At 40.5% G+C, this 21,017-nt stretch overlaps 1 protein-coding gene across 1 annotated transcript in view; it reads left to right on the top strand.

Annotated features, from left to right (window-relative positions):
* GRIA3 (glutamate ionotropic receptor AMPA type subunit 3) overlaps positions 1 to 21,017 on the top strand; it is a 308,467-nt gene that overhangs the window by 284,848 nt on the left and 2,602 nt on the right. The window contains exons 13-15 of the mRNA XM_068962694.1: positions 334 to 581; positions 1,147 to 1,261; positions 18,114 to 18,361. Of these exons, the coding sequence (XP_068818795.1) occupies positions 334 to 581; positions 1,147 to 1,261; positions 18,114 to 18,359 (609 nt within the window). The 3' untranslated portion in view covers positions 18,360 to 18,361. The remainder of the gene's footprint in view (positions 1 to 333; positions 582 to 1,146; positions 1,262 to 18,113; positions 18,362 to 21,017) is intronic.

Below are 21,017 nucleotides of genomic sequence, written 5' to 3'. Positions count from 1 at the left end.
GAAGATGGGACTAAGAGAGTGTTTTTCCAAGTAGATTGCAAGCCATTATTGGAGCCATAAAATCAATTTAGTGGGTCCTGACCAACATTTTTCTAAGTGAATTCAAACAGAATAGAAACTAGCAGAGAGCAGCACACATAGCAGAGATGAGTGTGATTTTGGAAAAACCTATTGGAACCATGTTTATATATGTATGAATGTACTTACTGGGTTGCAGCATAACCTGCTTTTCTTTCTGTAGATGGCCATCAAAACATTTTGGAAAACCACTGCACTGAGGCCTCTTCCAGTTTTAAGATCTGGTAGTTCTAAGAATTCTTATCTCTGTTGCAGAGATCCAAAATTGCTGTCTATGAAAAAATGTGGTCTTACATGAAATCAGCAGAGCCATCTGTGTTTACCAAAACAACAGCAGACGGGGTGGCCCGAGTGCGGAAGTCCAAGGGAAAGTTCGCCTTCCTGCTGGAGTCAACCATGAATGAGTACATTGAGCAGAGAAAACCGTGTGATACGATGAAAGTTGGTGGAAATCTGGATTCCAAAGGCTATGGTGTGGCAACCCCTAAAGGCTCAGCATTAAGGTGGGTGGAATAATATAACAATATCCGTGTTGTTATAGTATTCCACCTACCCTGATGCATTTTGTTGTCGTTTTCTTTCTTGTGGATTTTGAGGTAACTTTTAAAAGTTTAAAACCTACAATATTCCATGGAGTTAAATAAGACGGTAAATTATGGTTTCATCTATTTAATGCATCCATTTTTTTTAATGTTCTCTCTCTGTGTGGTCCTCTCTGACTGTTTGTTGCTGTTTTAATTTTACAGTTCAACGGCTTTTTCAATTTAAATGGTAAAAGCCAAGTTATGGTGCCATATGTGACGAATGTTAATTGCATGGATGTGGTGTTCTTGTTACTTTTTTTCTCAAAGACAATTTCCCCATCCCGCACACTTCAGTTTTTGAGCAAATGTTATCCTCCATATGCCACCTTCCAATATTTAACCCTGTATTTGCTGTACAGACATTTTTATAGCTCCACGTTCTGTGAAATTTAGCCAATTTGTCCTCTTGTGCTCCTTTTTATACGTTAACGATTTCCTAAGCATTTGTGCATTTTCTTACAAGTTATTGTTTTATCGTTTCAAGAAATGCTGTTAACCTGGCAGTATTAAAACTGAATGAGCAAGGCCTCTTGGACAAATTGAAAAACAAATGGTGGTACGACAAAGGAGAGTGCGGCAGCGGGGGCGGTGACTCCAAGGTCAGCCTCAATGTCACCACAACCGGGTACCCTTAGTGACGAGTAATCGGCAAGACTGTTAGCTTCTTATTGAGGAAAGAGCACAAGACTCACACAGAAAGTGGAATGACCAGGTTATTCCCCTGCCTGGCAGCTTTGGGAACTAGAAAGACTTCAGGGCACCGCCCGCACTTTTGATCTAACTTGGGTCCCTTCTTAAACTCCCAGACAGAGGCTCCCCGTCCACACCCTGCCCCTCCCCTCACAGGCCAGACCGCCTGCCTTAAGGAGGCCAGTGTGCAGGTCTCAACACCCTAGGCTTTCACAAGCCTGAGGCTTTCCTTAAGACTGTCCCCACCCACCTCAGATGAGTGCTGTGAGAAATCAAATCTATCTACTGAAAAGTCAGGTAACAGCCCTTTTTTTTCCCCCTCAGGCGTGATGGTTGCTCAGTGGTTGGTTGCCTGATTAGAGGTGGCTTCTTCAATCATGTGTATGAGTGATGAGATGTTCCCAATATGTGATAGCCTATTTAAGCTGGCCCCACTCAACTTGAAAGCCAAAGAACAAGTTCAGTTTCAAGTTAAATGGGGTCTTTCTTCAATAGGCCACCACATATATAGACTTTGCCAAGGTATTCGGTATATTTAAACAAGTGCGTCGCCTGACTGATACTCTTTGTGTATAAATCCCTGATTTGGCTTCTCCTTAGCCGTGTTCTTGGTTCAGGTAGGTCTAATTGTTATCCAGGCTGCCGTTGTGAGAAAATCCATCTTACTTGGCATTCCTTTGGCTCCTTAATGTTCTTCGGGCTAGAACAAATGAATAGCCTTCAACCAAGCAACAAGAAATAGGGGCAAGCTCAGAAGCCACAATATAATGATGGAAGACGTGTTGGGTAAGTACAGGAGAGGACCTGAAAACAGAATCCTCCGTGGCCTAAAGGGCATGAGAATGATATTGAAGCATGTAAGATCGACTCTTGTACAACCAAGATACCATGGGCATCTTAAGGTGAAGAATAGTGTTTCCCAGTCACAGACCAACAGACAGGGGAGCCAAAACATTTCTCCTTCAGAGACAATGGTTACACCTCTGCTCCTCTCTTTCTCTCTCCACTCCTCAGGATGCTGACGGAAAAGTTAGTTTGCCAGTCTGCAGTATAATACAGGGTTTGGAAACACAGAGCACTTTCCAAGAAATAAATTTAAAAACAACTTTCTACAGGAAATAATCTTACCAAGCATGGGCAAGGTAAAACCTTGATTAACCAGAACTCACCTAACCAGTACACCAGCTCACTGAATTGTCCCCCCTCACAGTTCCACATTGACGAGAAAGCAACAATAGTACCAAAAGAGAAGACTGCAAGGAATTGATTTTTTTTTAATCACTTGCCAAGAGATGACCTATGGTTGGGTCACGCTCAGCTCTGTCTCCTATATCTTCTCTCCATCTGGATTGACCCTCAAACATTAGACGCTGCTTGCCTGAGGCGAGAAAGTGGATACAAGCACTTTGAGGGGGAAAAAAAGTATTATTAGCCAAGAATGAAACAAAATGAGTATTCTTATTGAAAATTCCATTCGTCCCTTATGGATTCCAATTAATCAAGGTTTTACTATGTATCAAAAAGCGCTAACTTCCTTTCCTACCAGTGTGAACTAATGCCATTGACTTGGCTCATTCGAGTTTGGCAATGGCTCACCTGATGCCTAGAGTACTTAGCACTTTCTTCCTGGTCTTTTTTCTCATATTATTATCAGGCCACGGAGAACCTAATTATACCGTTCAAGTGAGTTGCAGAGTGAAAATTGAGCTCGATTGGATACATGGCTGTCACGAATTCATCCTTCATACTCAGCATGGTTAAAAAGGCGCCATGGACTGTATCAAGATGACTCTAAAACATCCATATGATGCCAAGTGCCCAGAAGTTTTCAAATAACCAGATGTTTGATGTTACATAAACAAAAAGATCTGCACGCATCTGGCTGAATTTTTCCTTTTCACCCAGATATTGCCTCAGCTGATACTGCTGCAAAATTATCAAGTAACTTTGTTGCAAGCCCCACAATTTCCAGATTATCTGATTTTTGGCATGCAAATAGAAAAATATTTCAGTAGATGCTAAATGTTGCCAACTTCTTTGACCATAGTGCTACCTGCCACTCATCTTTCAAATCACTTCCTTTGCTCACTCCTCCAGACAAGTTTTTGAAATAAGTCGACCCTTTCTCAACTATGGATAATAGTGTGATCAGTGCTGCGTATCCAATGATTGCTTATTCCATTTCTGGATGACCAAGGAGCTTGCCTTTAACTTCTTTCTTCTTGCTACCTGCTGTTTTCTGAGAGTGAGCAAGAGAAGGGGCAAGAGATGAACTTGAATCAGTGCTACCACTATTTAGTGGTGATGCCAAAAACAAATCAATGGAAAAGAAGGTAGAAAAGGCAGTGAAACCTCATTAATTTGGAGCCCTCTAATTTATAATTTGTGATAAATTGGACAGACACCAGTCTACAGGGACCAATCTACAGTCTAACTTTATCAGGGATGAGGCCAAGAGAGGTTTGTTAAGCAAATGAAGAGTTTAGACTCAATTGTCAGTTGAATTTTTCCTTACGAGAACAAACCTTTTTCAAATGTTGGAAGCAGTTTTTGAGATATAATCATATTCATTACAAATTTATCTGCTAAGGTAGTTCTCATGAGAACCTTCACTAAAGCAATGTTTTATAGAGAGTTTGAATTACAAAATAGACTTTAAGAAATGAAACTGTCATTCTTCAAACCTATTTTGTAATTCAGGACTTTCTCCTTCAGACAATCCTTCTCTATTCAAATCAATGAGTTTTAACTGTACTAGTAAAATGGCTTGAGAATTACATTTCTTTATTGTATTCCATCCCCAGTTAACATGACAATTGACAAATACACCATCATTTCATAGAGAAAGTGAGACCCAGAGATGGTGGTGACTTTGAGAAGGTCACACAGCTAATGCTGTCACAAATCTCTGGTGACTTTCAGGGTCACCTCTTGTGATAATATTGCAGACAGCAATTTATCACATCAACCCATCCAATGAGCAATGCAAATCTGATTACATATGATCTATTTCCATAAAAATCAAGTTCATTCTCAACTACCTTGGTTACAAGGCAAATAGCATATTTAAGCCATTCCAGCCCTCAGTACTGATTACTAAAAATGACAATAATCACAAAGCCTGACGTTTATAAGTGCTTTTACTTTTTCAAAAACACTTTCACAACTATTATCTCTGAAACCAGGAGAGGGGGAAAAAACAGATATTATTTATCTCTCTCCCACAACCTTTAAATAATGATAAATGGGCAATTATGTTAAATTCTTGACTTTTCCCCTCTGATATGAGAATAACACATTCTAAGCCTATTCTTTAAAAGTTACTATTTCATGGAAGAAAGAAGCAGTGATCAGGCTGTTTTAAATGTACATACAGTTAGGCTGATGAAATAGATTTTTTAAAATTCTTTAAATACAAGAAATTAAAATAAGGTCAGTCACCAGTTAGCCTCTGCACCAGATCTACAGGTTAGAACTAAAATACTGCTTGGGTTTGCCAGTTTCCTAAACCTGGGCTAATAGGGTGGAAACAAATCAGACTCAATCCTTCCTTGATGAACTATAAATGTACAGGCAAGGATCATGGAAATTAGAGCTGTGGTTTGGGAATTTTTAACCTGCAAATCACCCTTTTGTGTTAGCGCTTTATTACATTGTGTGTGCAAATGCAGTAATTAGGAGCCAGTGGGTTGTTTCAGCGATAAACCCCCATCACCAGGGGTTTGTGACACAGCCAGTGAAAGTCTATTGCTATAAATCACAGCAGAATGGGGATTTTAGCTGCTGAATTACCACATCAACCTCCCTCCTCAGCTGCTTGTCCCCGCAAACTTTCAAATTCTTCTGATGCCCACACCCACGCTGTTTCACTCCCTTAATCTTGGGTGAAGGGCACCCAGCCTAGCTTCCCCACATAACCTTATTTTACTAGATGGGGTCTGGTCAATGAAACAATCCATTATCCAGGGATTTAAATCAACTTCCAGTGTCTATATTTTCCAAGACAAAAATCAGCATATTTTGTGTGCTTTGGGGAACACTGGAACAGAATGTTTAAAAGAAACCATTCTAAACCAGTTGACTGCAGTGAGAGTTGCCTTAACTTGTAAGGCATATAGGCAAGTAAGGATGAGGATGAGATATGAACTTAAACTTCCATTAAGTCACAAAGAGTTGGATACAACTGTGCAACTAAGCATTATGTGACCCCATGAACTGTAGCCCACCAGGCTCCTCTGTCCATGGAATTTTCCAGGCAAAAATATTGGAGCAGATTGCCATTTCCTCTCCAGGGCATCTTTCTAACCTGATCATTATGATTTATAGAGTATTGATAGAGAAATGCAGTTTATTTTCTTCACAAATATATTGGGACTAGAATAAACTACGGAGAAGGCAATGGCACCCCACTCCAGTACTCTTGCCTGGAAAATCCCATGGATGGAGGAGCCTGGTGGGCTGCAGTCCATGGGGTCGCTAAGGGTCGGACACGACTGAGCAACTTCACTTTCACTTTTCACTTTCATGCATTGGAGAAGAAAATGGCAACCCACTCCAGTGTTCTTGCCTGGAGAATCCCAGGGACGGCGGAGCCTGGTGAGCTGCCGTTACTGGGTCTCACAGAGTTGGACACGACTGAAGCGACTTAGCAGCAGTAGCAGCAGCAGCAGAATAAACTAACCAATGGGATGCTAGTAAAGAACTTAGGGAACTTGTTTTAATAAATTCCAAAAATGACTTGCAATTAAAATTAGTTATATCTCCTTTCACATGGGTGCTCTTAAAGTACTTAAAAAGAGTTTGTTCTCTTAAGAAATTCAAAGATATTCCTCCTATCACAATCTTTTTCTTGTTTCGTAACCATGTATTTGCTTAGCAAGTCTCTATTCAGAGATAGTAAAAAGTTATACTTTAGGACAGTAGATTTCCAAATGCCCTCGGCTTCTCTTTAGTGGTACATAGATAAATGAGGTGATACTGTGTTTCCTATATGCATAAATGAGATCCTCAGCTTTGTGTGTATTTCTTCTTCCATGTTTGTCTACAATTCTCCTCTCCTATGCCACCGTCTCTTAACCACTTCTCTTCCACACCCAGAATTGTTTGACATTCTTGGGCCTTGGGTCATGGATGTGAATCTGCCTCTGCCTTTTACCTGCAATAAGATGGACGTTTTATTGGCAGGAGCCATCCCTAAAGGGAGACATTTTGGATATCCAGGGTTAAGCCGGACCCCAGTGACTCTCTATTGACACTGTTATGTGTGTAGTCAAGAATCATTACAGATCGATGGCACTTCCTGCGTCTTAGAAGAAGTTCCTGTGAGTCACCAAGACTGGTTTGGGATCAAGGAGTAGGGTGAGTACATTACACTCTTCGTTGGTTTGCATGTCTCTATGCTGGTGCTGCCGCCTGGAAGTATGAAGAAACTGACAGTTTTCTTTCCTGATAGTGACTAAGTTTGCTCCTTGAACTTACTCAGGTCTTCTTCCCAAGAGCAAATCCTCACTTTCTTTCAAGTGGCTGCTGCAAACAAGGGACCTTTTTGCCTTAAGAACTGAACCAATCCAGTGACTACCAAAACCATTGATTTTACCAGATGGTGTTAAAGAATAAGTTCTACCACCGGAAAAAAAAAAAAAATTGTAATCCAGAAAGAAAGTATTTTTTTTAATTAACCCATTTTAATGAATTTTTTTTTGAAATTGACTACGTGGCCTTAACACAGTTTCTATGATTAGGATGTGGTTATTTGCCTTTGGTGTTATCCTGATAACATGAATGTGTTTCTTATTGACAAACAATGACCAAATGTCCAACACCAGAGCTACAGAAAGAGCAGCAGGAATGAAAAGCCTGAAGGTAAGAATGCTGCTATACAGTTGCCAAGAAGAAAGACACCGCTGCAGTGGCAGAGTTAAACGGTATATGGCTATGCTCTTTCTGCCCCACTAAGAGCAAATCATTTGGTCTCCTTTCATTTGAAGAGAAGAATATAGGACTACATTCTCTGAAAGGTAGGACAGCCATGGAAAAGAAATGCGAAAGATTTGAAATGATTGGAAAAGAAACACAAAAGATATGAAATGATTAAAACACATTCGATGAGGGTGGGAATTGAGGTTGGTGGAACAGGGTGGGGGCAGATTTCTTTTACAGAGAACAATTGAAATCTATTCTCTTTTGACTTTCTAGAGAGCGGTAAAACATTTGGCCCTTGGCACATGAGGCAAATCCCTATTGGTCAGAGGTGGCAAAGGGTGGTCCAAGTGCTAGATTCACCATAAAGCTCAAATTTCATCTGGCTTTGAAGCAAATATTTCTCAAAATATAGATCTAAGACAATAGCATCCATTACATTTTTTTTAAAAAAATGAGAGGGAGAGACTGACTCTGCTAGCATGTGCTGTCTAGCATTGCTACTGGAAATCCAGAGAAGTGGATGAAAGCTGAAAAGAGTGGCGTGTACCCTGGAATGGCAACCAGAAGTTAGCTTTCAGATCTGATAGGTAGACCCTATTTGTTGCAATCTATTGGCATGTAAGCTAAGACTGATTATTTTTCTATGGGTCATGGTCAATGGAGGGCTACTGGGAGAAAAGTAGAATGCTGGCACCCATTGGATTAAACTCTCAATGAATATTTTGCCTAGAATCAGGAAAATGAACTAGATGTCTTTCTTCAGAAACACTTGTTGAGTTTCTGGTAAAGACCTGCTTCCGTCTGTCTTCTCAGTCTATGCCTCTCTTTCTCAGTATCATGGGGATGAACTAAAGAAAAGACACTTGTATGCAGTGAAACACAACCAAACGTGATAGTTTGAATGTTAATGGATCTCAAAACAGGGTTTTCAAGGGACTCATATCAATTACGTACCTGGGAAATTATCTGTGGCCACATTTAAAAAAAAAACTAGCTTCTCCAGAAGCTTAGCATCTTTCCTTCATGCCCTTCTCCCTGTCAGGGACAAACTGAGTAAGAAGTCTTCCCAGACAAATTGGGTTATGTCAGATAGTCCACAACCAATAAATTGTTCAGGTTTCTAGTTCTAGAGGGAGAGATGGACCAAGGCCCAGTTTGGCAAGAATCCATTAGTGAAATTCACAACTTGTAATCAAGAGGTCTATCACTTTGCATTTGAGAGGTTATCATTTGGAAATGACCTGGCTTTATCCAAATATCTCTAAGTGACTTTGGGGGCTGCTTCTCTAGCACAGAAGCCCATCGATAGGTTTCAATCACTAGTATTGTTGGGCCCTTAGTAAAATGGCTCACAGCTTTCACCTCCTAATGTTATAGGCATGCATTATTGAATTTGCTCTTTGCACTTACATTAAATTATGATCTCATTAGCAAGGAGTTAAGTAGGTTTAAGCTACATTTGTGAACTACATGATATAAATACTGTCTCAGAGTGAGAGTCTAGCAGCTAAGCACTGTATAACTCTGCAAATCATTGTAGCTGCCCCTGTGGAATGAGGGTCACTTGGGTGGCCAGGGTCCAGTATTGCCAGCAGTCATATGTGCCTGCTCTCAGGTTGTGGAGAAAGTTCAGGCTTTCTCTAAGGGTAGAAAGATTAAAATAACTTAAATCTTCATTTTCCTAGAATCCTGCATCCAGAAACCCCTGTGAAAAGAAATAAATCAAGCTTCTTTAAAGGGGCTCCAGAATATTAATGTAGTCTAGGGCATAGCCTCCAACAGCTACTAGATGGAGAGGAAAATCCCTTCACTACACTCTCCCCAGGTAACCTATGGAAAAGAATAGCAAGGACTCTAGACTATATCCGTTCATCCAATGATGAATCTTCTCTTGGTTGGTCATCAATTGACTTCAACTTAATAGATCAAGTCCTGCCTGGGCAGAGATGTCTGTAACTGCCTTCCTGCCTGTGATTTCCTGAATGATACTAGGAGTTCTCCAGAAAAGGCTAGGGAAACAAGCGAGCAATTTGAAAAGGTGAACTGTCACCATGAAAACATGAAATATCTTCAGTAGAAAAGCCAGTGATAGATGGCTTTTCTCCCTCCACCGGACCAAAGATAATTTTTAGAAGTTGTTCCAAAAAGTCACTAGGTACCAAGAAGCAAATGCAGTAACTTGGAGTGAGCTTTGGATAAATCATAGCATGAGGGGAGGGCTTCCAGCTTAGGCTGTGATAAGTTTCTGTTATCATCATTCAGACATTGTGTTCTTAGAGCAAGTTTGTAATTAACACTGCAAATACACCATCCTTGCTCATGTATTTCTTTTACTTCTCCGTAATCTCCTTGTCTTTCGCTCCATGACCTATGTATTTATACATATATCTGTCCTTCCTAAGGGCACCATTGAAGATCTCTTGGTATAATTAATTAAACAGACATTTGCTCTTTAGATGTCCCTGCTCAGAAAGGAGAAAAGAAGCCACTTAAACTAGAATATATCGCACAGTCTCTCAGATAGATAAATCTTACAATACCCTCGGATTCCTATATCTTTCAGGCCTAGAACCATATCCATAGTACAGACCTTGTCTCTCAACCCTTCTAGGAACACCATATGGAGGAATCAACTTGGTCACTAACTCACGAGGCCATTTTTTCTTCTTTGCACTATGGGAAAACAGCACCCTCACATCACTCTCTCCACATTTCTTTCTTTATAAGAAAAGAATCCAACATGGCTCAAATCTATGTAGTTTAGGTATTTCCTGAAATCAAAATTAAAAAATAAATTGGACAGTTCCTTTGAAATCAAAATTTTTACTTGAAAAAAAAAATAAGCAGTTTCTACTTTCACAGAAGAAAAAATTGTTCCTCTTATCCTAAAACTGTCTGCATATGTAACACTGGCCAGCACTAAGATGACATTGAACTTCGCAATGGCTGGCTCATAGCTCCCAGAAATGAGCTGGGAACCTAGACAACTGCCACCCGGGGCTGGATGCCCTGGATTAATGAGCACAGAGCTTTGTTGTTGATTGTTGCCAGGTGGGGATGGCAGAGATAAGCAGAAATTTGTATCAGCCAGTAATGTTTTCTTCAAAAATAGAACTCATTTTCAAGGCATTATGAATTACATTACTACCCCAATTTCAAAAAAAAAAAAAAATTGATGCTACTTCATGACTGCTCCCCACACTCAGGAACCATCATTCTGTCTCAGGTCAGTGCTCCCTTCACATACTATTAACTGACTATCTAGGTGACATTTGCTGTTATCCCCTCCATCTGGTCCATAATCCACATACATTTTTATGCTATAGGTGCAATTTACAGCCTTTCCATAGGAGGAATTTACAGCCTTTCCTCCACCCAACACCCCAGACCATTATTTAAACAAAACAGAACAAAGAATTGGAGTTTATAAACAGTTACACTCCACTTCCTTTCCCATTTCTCATGAAGCTTTGTATTTTAACAAGGAAGTTTCCTCCATCTTAAAGATGTGAAATTCCCTTGATGGAATGTCAGGTACCAGTGAGGAAAATATCTGTGGCAGAGGTGGGGGGTCCCAGACCCCCTGAAATTACAAAGCACTCCTGTTCTCTCCCAAGCTCTACGACCTGTGTTTTTGTTTCGTTCTGTTTTATTTTTGCCTTAAGAGGACTCCACTCAGGAAATATTCACAGCAAGCCCTTCAGAGGGGAGAATGACTAACTAATTTCCATGATAGGAATCTGACCTACTTTGTTTAATTCTTTCCATTCTCTATTGAAGCAAGGACAATAAATATTTCTGACTTCTAATTCTCTTAGGTACCCGTTAAGGGCCTGCAGTCATAGCTCTGAAACATTCCCCTGGAGACATACCACCGCACCACAGCAGTGAAAGGCCCCAGCTGCTGAATCTACCCTTGCTAGGCTGAGAGTTATTTGGAATCTGATGGTCCTAAAGAAAAAATTCATTATGAACATCCAAAATCTAAGAACAAAAACAATGTGGGCTTGCCACCCCCTTTTGTGTGTTCCATTGGTGAAGGTACAGTGCAGGCTAGAGCAGATTACTGACCCTTTCTGTGTCTCGATGGCTGTACTTATAGAAGCCATGAATCTACCTTCTGAAAGTGATTGTTAAACTTGACCAATAATAATAATTTTATTATGTGTTAAGTGCTAGGCTGGAAAACAAAATGCTAAAAGAGCTTTCTATTCAAGTATTTCTTGAAAGAACTATTCTAAGTGGGGAATACAAATATATAAGCCATGGTCTTTCCACTTGAGCAACATAGTCTAGGGGGAAACACAAGTCCTGGGCACAAATAATAAGGCAAGATAGAAGATGAAGAGGGGGAGAGAAAATATTAGGGTGAGGAGCAAAAATGGCATCAAGAGGAAAGTGACATTTAAAGTGACCAATTGCCCACCTAATTCTACTTTCTTTAAAATACCAAATTGTATGTGTGTGTGTGTGTGTGCGTGTGTGTTTTGGAAGGGGAACGTCAGTACATTTGGTTGATTTGAATTGAGTTTGGCAATACATCCAGTAAGGTACAGTAACAGAGAAAATTATGTGGATAGAAGCAGTTTTTCTCTGCCATCTTGAGAATTTGTTCCACCCTGCAGCAACATACAATTGTAGGAGATTTGGCCTTTAAAGTACTTTCTTTTCTTGGCAGCTACCCTAACCTTGTTAAGTGGTATTATCTGTGATTTCTGATTACAGCTTTTATGCTGCTTGGCTGTGCTGCTGCTTAAAATGTTTGTTTTTCTCCTTCATTTTTATTTAGAAGTTCCCAAACGCACATTGGTTCCCTGCCAGATTTCATAAGCCCTGTGATTTTTTTTTTCCAATCAAAGACTAAACTTCTAAGGATATATAATTTGTCAGATTTCCCTAAAGTCCTGGGGCATCAGATGAGGTTTGGATTGTCTAAGGCAGGGTTTCCCAGCCGCAGCACTATTGACATCTGGGGCCTTGTGGTGGGGGCAGTCCTGCACATAGTGGGGTGTTTAACAGCATCACTGGCCTCTACCTACTAGATGCCTGTATTGCCCCCCTCCCCAGTTGTGACAATGAAAGATGACTCAGCATTGCCCAGTGTCTCCTGAAAGGCAAAACTACCCCTAATAGAGAACCATTGCTCTAAGGTAACCTCCACTGTAACTGTACAGACTATGGCAGTAGAGAGCGGTTACCAACCATTCTGAGGGAGCCACTCAATGGCCTAAGGCAGGGGTAGGCCACTTGGCAGAAAAGCAGGATGCTAGATTGCTGACCTGGATGCTAAATGCTCAGCCTGGATTTTGACAAGAGTGGAGGGTGGCAGCCCAGAATAGGGCCAGCAGAGGAAAAGCCTTCCCTCCTTTAAAACCAGTACTTGTTTGTCCCAGGACCCCTTTACACAATTCAAAGTTATAGGAACCCCCAAAGATTTTGTTCATATGTATTATGTCTATTAATGCTTACCATATCAGAAATTAAAATTGAATGATTTTTAAATAATGTATTAATAACTCATTTAAAAATAATAAACCCAATGTATATTCACATAAATAGCTTGCTTTTTTAAAAAATCAGTGAGGAGTGGCATTGTCCTATTTTTGCAAGTATCTTTAATATCTGGCTTAATATAACAGAATAGGATTCTCATATCTACTTCTTCATTCAATGTGTTGTGATATCACATGTCATGTTACCTCCAGGAAACTCCACTGTACATCATGAGAGAATAAGAGTGAGAAAGGCAAAGAACATCGTAGTATTACTACCAAAATAGTTTTGACCTCACCGACCCTCTGATGAAAAGATTTCAGGGATCCTCCAGGGGTCTCTGGACCAGTTTGAGAACCGCTGCTCTAAACTAGCATGCCCCACTTTTATCAACCCTAGCTTACTTAAGTGTTGATAATTTTTTTTAAACCTAGGCTCTCTAGGGAGACATCTCTATTTGGACCTTAGTGTGAGTGACTTTAATCAGACTGCTGTGTTCCTGAGATCTAGTAAGAGCAGCCATAACTAAAGAAATTGAAGTCATTTGAAGAACACAGTAGCTTGAGGGAGGTCAGGGCCCAGTAAGGGCTTAGTCAGAGAGCAGCATGAAGACACTGGGCCCTTTGCAGTAAGAAAAGAGGAAGCATGAAAAGGAAGAAAAAATGCTTTATACTTTTTCCTGTGGTCCTGATGGAATCAGTGACCTATCTGTTATTGAAAAACATCTCCCCTGCAATCTGAGCCAACTGTCATAATCCTGAGCCTGGGTGCCAATATGTAGTTTAAGGCATAGCACTGAAGGAAAGGTGGTGGTGATAGAGGAAAAGATTATAGGAGAAAGGAGAGAGAAGGAGGCTAGACAGTGGAGACTAGGGCAGAAGACAATTCCAACACTGATCTCATGGCCATAGATGGCCTGTCTGTCCTTTAAGAAAAAAAAAGTCGAAGATGACTGTCACAGCTATTAATATCCTAAAGAGGCTCACATCTTTATTTAAATAACTTTTGTTTCTTTGCATTCCAAGCAACTCTGGCCAGCACTTGAGAAGCCTAAGCTTCTGAGTATTGATTGAAGGAACTTGTTTCAAGTATAAAAGGACCTCAATTTCCTGGTGACATACCAAATACAGATATTCTGGCTGCCAAGTTCAGCACTAACCAAGAAAGTGTCACCTCCCTGACACTAAAGGTTTATAGTTTTACAAATCCTAAGTACTCTGAAATTGCCTATTATTTTTACATGATGATCTATTTCTCAGAATATCTCAAGATGGTCCTTCTGCTCTCAACAGTAAAGAGGAAAAGAAAGGAAACAGGCTTTGGGGATGGTCTGATAGAGAACAGATCTCTGCGACAACAGAAGTCTTGTCAATGATTGGGATATGTTGGTGGGTCCAAGTTACCCAAAATAAACTCAGAAATTATATGGAATGTTCATAGTTACACAAATATACCTGTTTTCCTCCTTGAAAATTGGTAGCATTCAGGAAAACAGGTACTAGTACTGGCAATATTGTTCACATGAGCCTGAACACACAGTAGTTCATAGCCTCATAATACAAATATGCCACCCCCTCTCTATAATGCATTTTAAATCTAAAGTTATTAGAGATCCTTTAAGATTCATTAGGTCTAGAAAGAAAACTGTAGAAGTCATTATTCCCATTTTACAGCTGAAGAAATTTCCAAGAGAGAAAATCATTACCCTAGGACCAATAGGGTTTCCCGCATTTGTGAAGTGGCTCTGAAGCTTCATTTGACTACAACAGCTTATCTAAACTTCCTCTACAGCACTGCCATGGAGGCAGAGTCAGTTTGCCATTTCAGGTCATGCCATATTAATAATCCATTTTAAAACAATCTAGTTCACCTTCTGATGACCTGAGTTGGCCCTAGACGTACAACCATATCAGAGAGACAGCTGATCAGTAACTTAAAAACAATCCGTAGACCAAATGTCACACTGTTGAAAGTATTCTTATACAGAACTCAGAGGTCCACATTATACTGTTAATATTAAGACCAGTATGGTGTAAGAATTTAGTCTGGGGAGACATGTATGTAGTACAGTTTGTTGGAAGATCATTTTCAGCTGGACAGCAGATTTGTGTAATAAAGGACAATTAATCAGAAGGCGTGCTCTTCACAGAGAATCTATCTTCTATTCTGCTGGAATTCATCCTTTTGTCTCCACATGTGGAAGTGCCTCCCCTTCTGGCCCCGTTCCCTTCCCCACTCCACCATAAAACTTGCTTTCTGTCTGGAAGTACAACAAGACACCCGGTTAGATCAAACCTAACACACCTCCATCACAAAGCTACTGCAAGCTGCCGCCGACGATTGTCACTGAGGGGAAACCCTCCTCACCCCACACCGCCTATCTGAGGAGTGCCTTTTTTCTATCCTCATAATTTAACAGTGTGTGCCGATTACTCAAAGCGATATGGGCAGGCCCTGGTAAATATAGCGTTGCTGTAGTGTTAATTTTTATAAGGTAATGCTCAGGTTGCCTGCAGTGTCTAAAATTACTCTGTGGCCAGGGCCCCCTGCTTTATCGCTTTCTATAGTTTTAAAGTAGTTTGAAGCTTGAATAACATAAAATAACATAATATAATGTTATTTATGTTATTTCCCACGTGAAGAACGCCTGTAAACCTTGCAGTATTGAAACTCAGTGAACAAGGCATCTTAGACAAGCTGAAAAACAAATGGTGGTACGATAAGGGGGAGTGTGGAGCCAAGGACTCCGGGAGTAAGGTCAGTCGCTGAAGGTCTTTTTGTACTGATTAGCAATCACATTTTGAACCACTGTTTATTTTCTACCCTAAAACGGCTTTCCTTCCCAACACACACTCCCTGACACAGTGGGACCCCTTTATAACACCAGCACTGAAAGTTTAAGGAAACACCAGCCTTAGAGGCCTGCCACGTGACATCACTCATGGACTCCCGGCAAGCTATTATAATTAGGGAACTCAATCTGGCCCACCACATTCCCAAAGAATGAGCTGTGTTATAAGGGGGTTTTACTGTATTTCACATTTCGAAAGTTCGAAGAGAAAAACAACAACAACCAAAAAAAAAAAAAAGATCCAGTTGTGACAGTACTTTTTCTTAACCTCTTACAGTTTCAGAGACTTTGTAGTTGCTAATGCCTTTGGTTATGACTATATTATGTTGAGCCCACTTGAAAACAGTCAAAGAATTAAGTAACAAAGACTGGCTTCTGTAAGCACAATGATTAGCCTCCTCTCAGCTGCTGTTGTATTGAGTTCAGCATCTATTTGGATTTCAAATTTCATTAAGTCTGTCACACTTCTCTCTTCCAAAGGTGTTATTTGAATCTCTGTACGTAATACTTCTAAAATTCAGTCGCATGCTCCTTAAGGGTATACATTCTCAGGATAACATCACATTGATAAGCATGAAACACTCTTCCCCGCCTCCTTCCTGCCCCCCTAAGAAAATTCTTTTTGAGTTTCAAGTTTTGCCTTTCCTTTTTTCAAACTAATATTGTGGTATCAGTTAATTCATTTCATGAAATGCCACTCATTTTCCTTGTGCAGTGAACCATTTTGCTCCTGGTTTTCTACATCCCACAACAGGGAATTTTATGAAACTTAAATTGGAGGAACTTGAAACTTTGTTGCTACAGCTTACATGGGTCATGCAAAGGACACTTTTCCCCCATCAAAAATCACATACATATACAAATCTAATGGGAGAGGACAAGTTACCAGAAATTGATCCATTTCCTAATGGACTGTGGAACATCCCTGCAGATAGTTTCACCAGCCTCCTTAAGGAGGCGATCCATCATTTCATAAGTGACAGAGATTCTTATCACTTGTCTAGCTGTCATTCATCCTAGAAGAGCGACTCTTTGCAAGGTTGTTATAGAGATGAGGCATGTCCATACCCCCCTTCCCGACAATGTGATTCAATTCCAATTGGCCTTTTTGTTGAAGTAAACAAGTACAGGACTGGCTCTTAGGAAAATGGAATCAGAACATGGCCAAATTGTCTTTATATTTAATTCTTTACATGATACTAGGACCAGCTGAGCTACAGAGTATTGAGTGTCAGCCATAGCCATCATCTCCTCACTGTGCTATCATTTGAATAAGATACTCAATTCGCTGGCTTAACAATGTGGGTATTCCATTCTATTGTATTCAGCAGCAAAATGGTTACATTCCCTCTAAAAAGACTACAAAATGCTATTTTATTTTATTTTTGTCAAAGAAAGGCTCCTGGCCCTTGCTGTGTCCTACCTCAAGGTAGGGCTCAAGGCACCAACTTTTCTCTTTCCATTGTTCAGCAGTTCAGTTTCTGCTTTTTCATACAGGCAGATAGCTTAGTCAGATTTGCACAGTTTGACCTGAAAGTCACTGACCGGCTTCCTTGATTTTCCCCCACCCCCCTCCTTCCATTTTAAATCGAGATCAGATAAGTGTAGGGTTTTGGTTTTTGTTTTTGTTTTTCCCTAATTATTCTCTACATTCCCTGGAGTAAAAGCTAAAAATGAGCTGGATTTTTTTTTCAATCATCAGCCTCCCGGAAAAGTTTTCTGATTTGTATGGAGCCAATTCAGGACCCAGTGGGTCCTCCTGAGGGTTTCCTTAAACTCCCAGGAAGCGGGAACAGAGTCAATTCATTGTGCTGTGCCCTTGTCTCCACAGCACAAAGATTTGCTCCCCTGAGGGTGAGACCTTAGCAACCAGCCCCCACAGGGAGCAATTTCTTTCTCAACCACTGGGTGAAAGGAGAGAGCTAATCCTTTTTAAGCAAACCCTTGTGAAGTAACTCCCCCCAATATGAATATCAGGAACCGCTAACATACTCACCTGCTATCTTAAAAACTAGTTGTTGACACAGGGAGAACAAGGGAGAAAGGGGTGTTGCGGGGCAGAGAGGGGAAAGAGTGCTTCAAGTTCCCAAATGAAAAGAGTGTTACATCAATAGAGATTATGTCACTGCTCAACTCTGGCAAATGGTGTTTATGCAAGCTGGCAGAGGACTAAATTGTGCTTGTGTTTACACTTCTGCTCCCATGGCCGAATGTTGCCTTATTTAGTTGTTGACACCATCTTGAGGTACTAAAGGATTTAAGGAGGCAAAATAAAAGAATATTTAGGTGAGGATCACAACTGTCAACAGAAGCACAGTCTGCTGTCTTACTAGCCATTGTGAAACATCCACCAGTTGCCAGAGTTGAGTCATAACATTTACATCAATGTCTAGTTATTTTACGACTTAGAACTATTGTATACTGTTGCAATGTATTATAATGTTCCATTGTCTTTGTTTTCCCCAAGAACTAATCGCCTTGTTCATTTCTCTTAGGACAAGACCAGCGCTCTGAGCCTGAGCAATGTGGCAGGCGTTTTCTATATACTTGTCGGAGGTCTGGGGCTGGCCATGATGGTGGCTTTGATAGAATTCTGTTACAAATCGCGGGCAGAGTCCAAACGCATGAAACTCACAAAGAACACCCAAAACTTTAAGCCTGCTCCTGCCACCAACACTCAAAATTACGCTACATACAGAGAAGGCTACAACGTGTATGGAACAGAGAGTGTTAAGATCTAGGGGTACGGTTAAGGTCTAGTACACTAATCAGCTTACGTTATTGTACGTTAATCTCTTTTATTTTTCTCTTTTTTTTTTGGTCTGGTTTATTGTTTAAGAATTGTCTATTCTTTGCAACCATTTAATTCTTTGAAAACAACAGTTGTGCTTTCTTGTCAGACAGTAGAGCTTTTCTAATAGCATACTTGTAATTAAATTGTGGTCCACAACCTAAGAGGAGAAAAGTTCTCTAGAGCAGCACTGTTCAATGGGAATATTTGCAAGCCACATTTGTGAACCAGATGTGTAATTTAAGTGCTCTGGTAGCTATTTTCAAAAGTAACACAAGTAACGGTAGACATATGGTATTTTGCATTTGTCAAAACCTATAGAACATCGAGGGTTAACCCTTAATGTAAACTATGGACCCTGGGGCATAATGATGTGTCAATATAAGTTCATTAATTGTGACAAATGTACCACTTTAATGTTGATAATGGAAGACAACAAGTGGAAACAGAGACTATGGGAACTCTCTATACTTTCCACTTAATTTTACTGTGAACCTAAAGCTCTTCTAAAAAATAAATTTTATTAAGTAAAAAAAGTTTTTTAAGTAATACAAGCAAAATTAATTTAATGATATATTTTTTAACTCAGTATATCTGAAATAGTAGCATTTCAACTTGTTACCAATGTAAAAAATGAAAGAGGTATTTTACATTCTTTTTTCATACTAAGTCTTAGAAATCAGGGGTGTGTTTCACATAGATACTTATGGCACGTCTCAACTCTCACATTAGCCACATATCAAGTGTTCAATAGTAACATGTGGCTGGTGACTGCCACGTTGGACAGTGCAGCTATAGAGAAAGCAGCTCTCTGGAACTGATGTGAAAATGAAAGTGGAAATGGGAAGCTGCCCCCTTGAGAAAGGCAGTGCTTCTATAGGGGTGTGTTGATTCACTTAAGTGTAAACCTAAGACAATGGCTTTAATCTGTGAGTTCCTTTGTTGTCCCTTTCTTGGAACTGATGTTCATTCAGGTAAGTGCCTCCCAGAGGACAGTCTAGGACCCCTGCTGCTGGCTGTTCCCAAATTCATACTTAAATGAGCCTGATTGATGCCACCTTGACTCTGGCAGCTACAGCCAAAACTCACCAATAACTCAGACATGTTCAAAGGCAAGCTTGAGTTAGGATAACATCTCCACGAGAATATAAGCTTAGTTACCTTCAAGTGCATCCGTCATCAGTAACATACCTATCAAAAGTGGAAATGAACAATTAGCAACTTCATAGCTCTTATTGTAGGTGGGAGATTTTTTTTTTTCTTCATGAGTTAACGTCTATGAGCTTCAGTTTCTAAATGCATTTGTGCTTTTGACCTCCACATATTTTATGGTGTGGATCTCAATTCAGCCAAGTTTTAAATATTTCCTCCAAATAAATCACTTGTCCTCACCACAGATGGCATTCTCTTATTTGATGAAGCTGCTGGTTGTTCTTTCCTGCTACAGACCTCCTGTCACAACATATTCAGTATATGACTAACCCACTAACAAAGTGCTCCCATTGCATTGCTGAATGGATCAAAGATGGATTCATCTGTAATTAGCATTGTTTGCATGCAAGCATTTAATGTTCCAGTGTGCTGTAAATATTTTACTCTTGAGTAGGTTATATAGGCCCGTTAGAACTGGGGGGACGTTGTTTGCTTTCTCATAGGATAGTACCCAAGTGATTTCAACCTAGGTGAATTATCCCAAATTCAAAGATACTGGCATCCAAAGAAAAGAATACACCTGAAATCTGCATATCAGTTTTCCACGTGCTCTCACTCTGTTGCTGCTGTTGTGGTAATGGGGCAGAAAACACTGGCTTGGCCAACGTTCGGAGTTTTTCCATAAAACCTGAACAAACTTTTTGGTCAAGCCAATATTTTCCCTTTTAGGAAACTAAGCACCGGCCATATCAAATGACTTGCTAAAGGCAAGACAACTGGGTAGTGGCAGTTCTCGGACTAGAACCCAGCTCTTCGTCCTCTTATAACTGTATCCTTCACTAAACCATGTGACCACCCTCCACTCATGGCCTGGTGGTCTCCAGAAATCTTGAAACCCCAATGGGATCCTGTCACATGAAGAGCAGATCCTAAGTCTATGTCTTACTTCATTACAAAAGTATCTTGAGGGACTTCACCTGGCCTCCACTGGCCCTCCTTCTGATGTACTTGACACAAGGGTATATGTTCAATCATTCCTACTTCTGCAAAAGGAAGCTTTCTGGAACAGGGCTTAGGGTCACACAGCCTCCAGATCCTCTTTATTATCAGCCATTCTATCTGAGTCTCTTGTTTAAGTCCCAGAGCAGTGCTTACCGACTGACAGTCTGCAGCAGGTCAGGGGTGGGGCCTGAGGTTCTACACTGCTCACAAGCTCACAGGTCATATTGATGCTGCTGGTCCAGGGAGTAGTAAGGTTCTAGAGAAAGTTGTCTCAGAGTCTATCACTTAAGGAAGGAAGGGGGGTGGTGAATGAGAAAAAGAGAGAGAAAGTGGGATCAGCAAACCTTCGGGCAGGGTGCTGCAGTCTTCCAGTGGAGGCCCAGAACACTGAACCCAGGGGTGGGGAGAGCACAAGAAATGAACTTCCCACAACTTCTGGTGCAGTGGCTTTCCT

The sequence above is a fragment of the Capricornis sumatraensis genome, chromosome X (genome assembly GCF_032405125.1).
Source record: "Capricornis sumatraensis isolate serow.1 chromosome X, serow.2, whole genome shotgun sequence".
Lineage (NCBI taxonomy): Eukaryota > Metazoa > Chordata > Mammalia > Artiodactyla > Bovidae > Capricornis > Capricornis sumatraensis.
The sequence above is the reverse complement of the archived record's forward strand: the minus strand, read 5'-3'. Positions and strand labels throughout refer to the sequence as shown.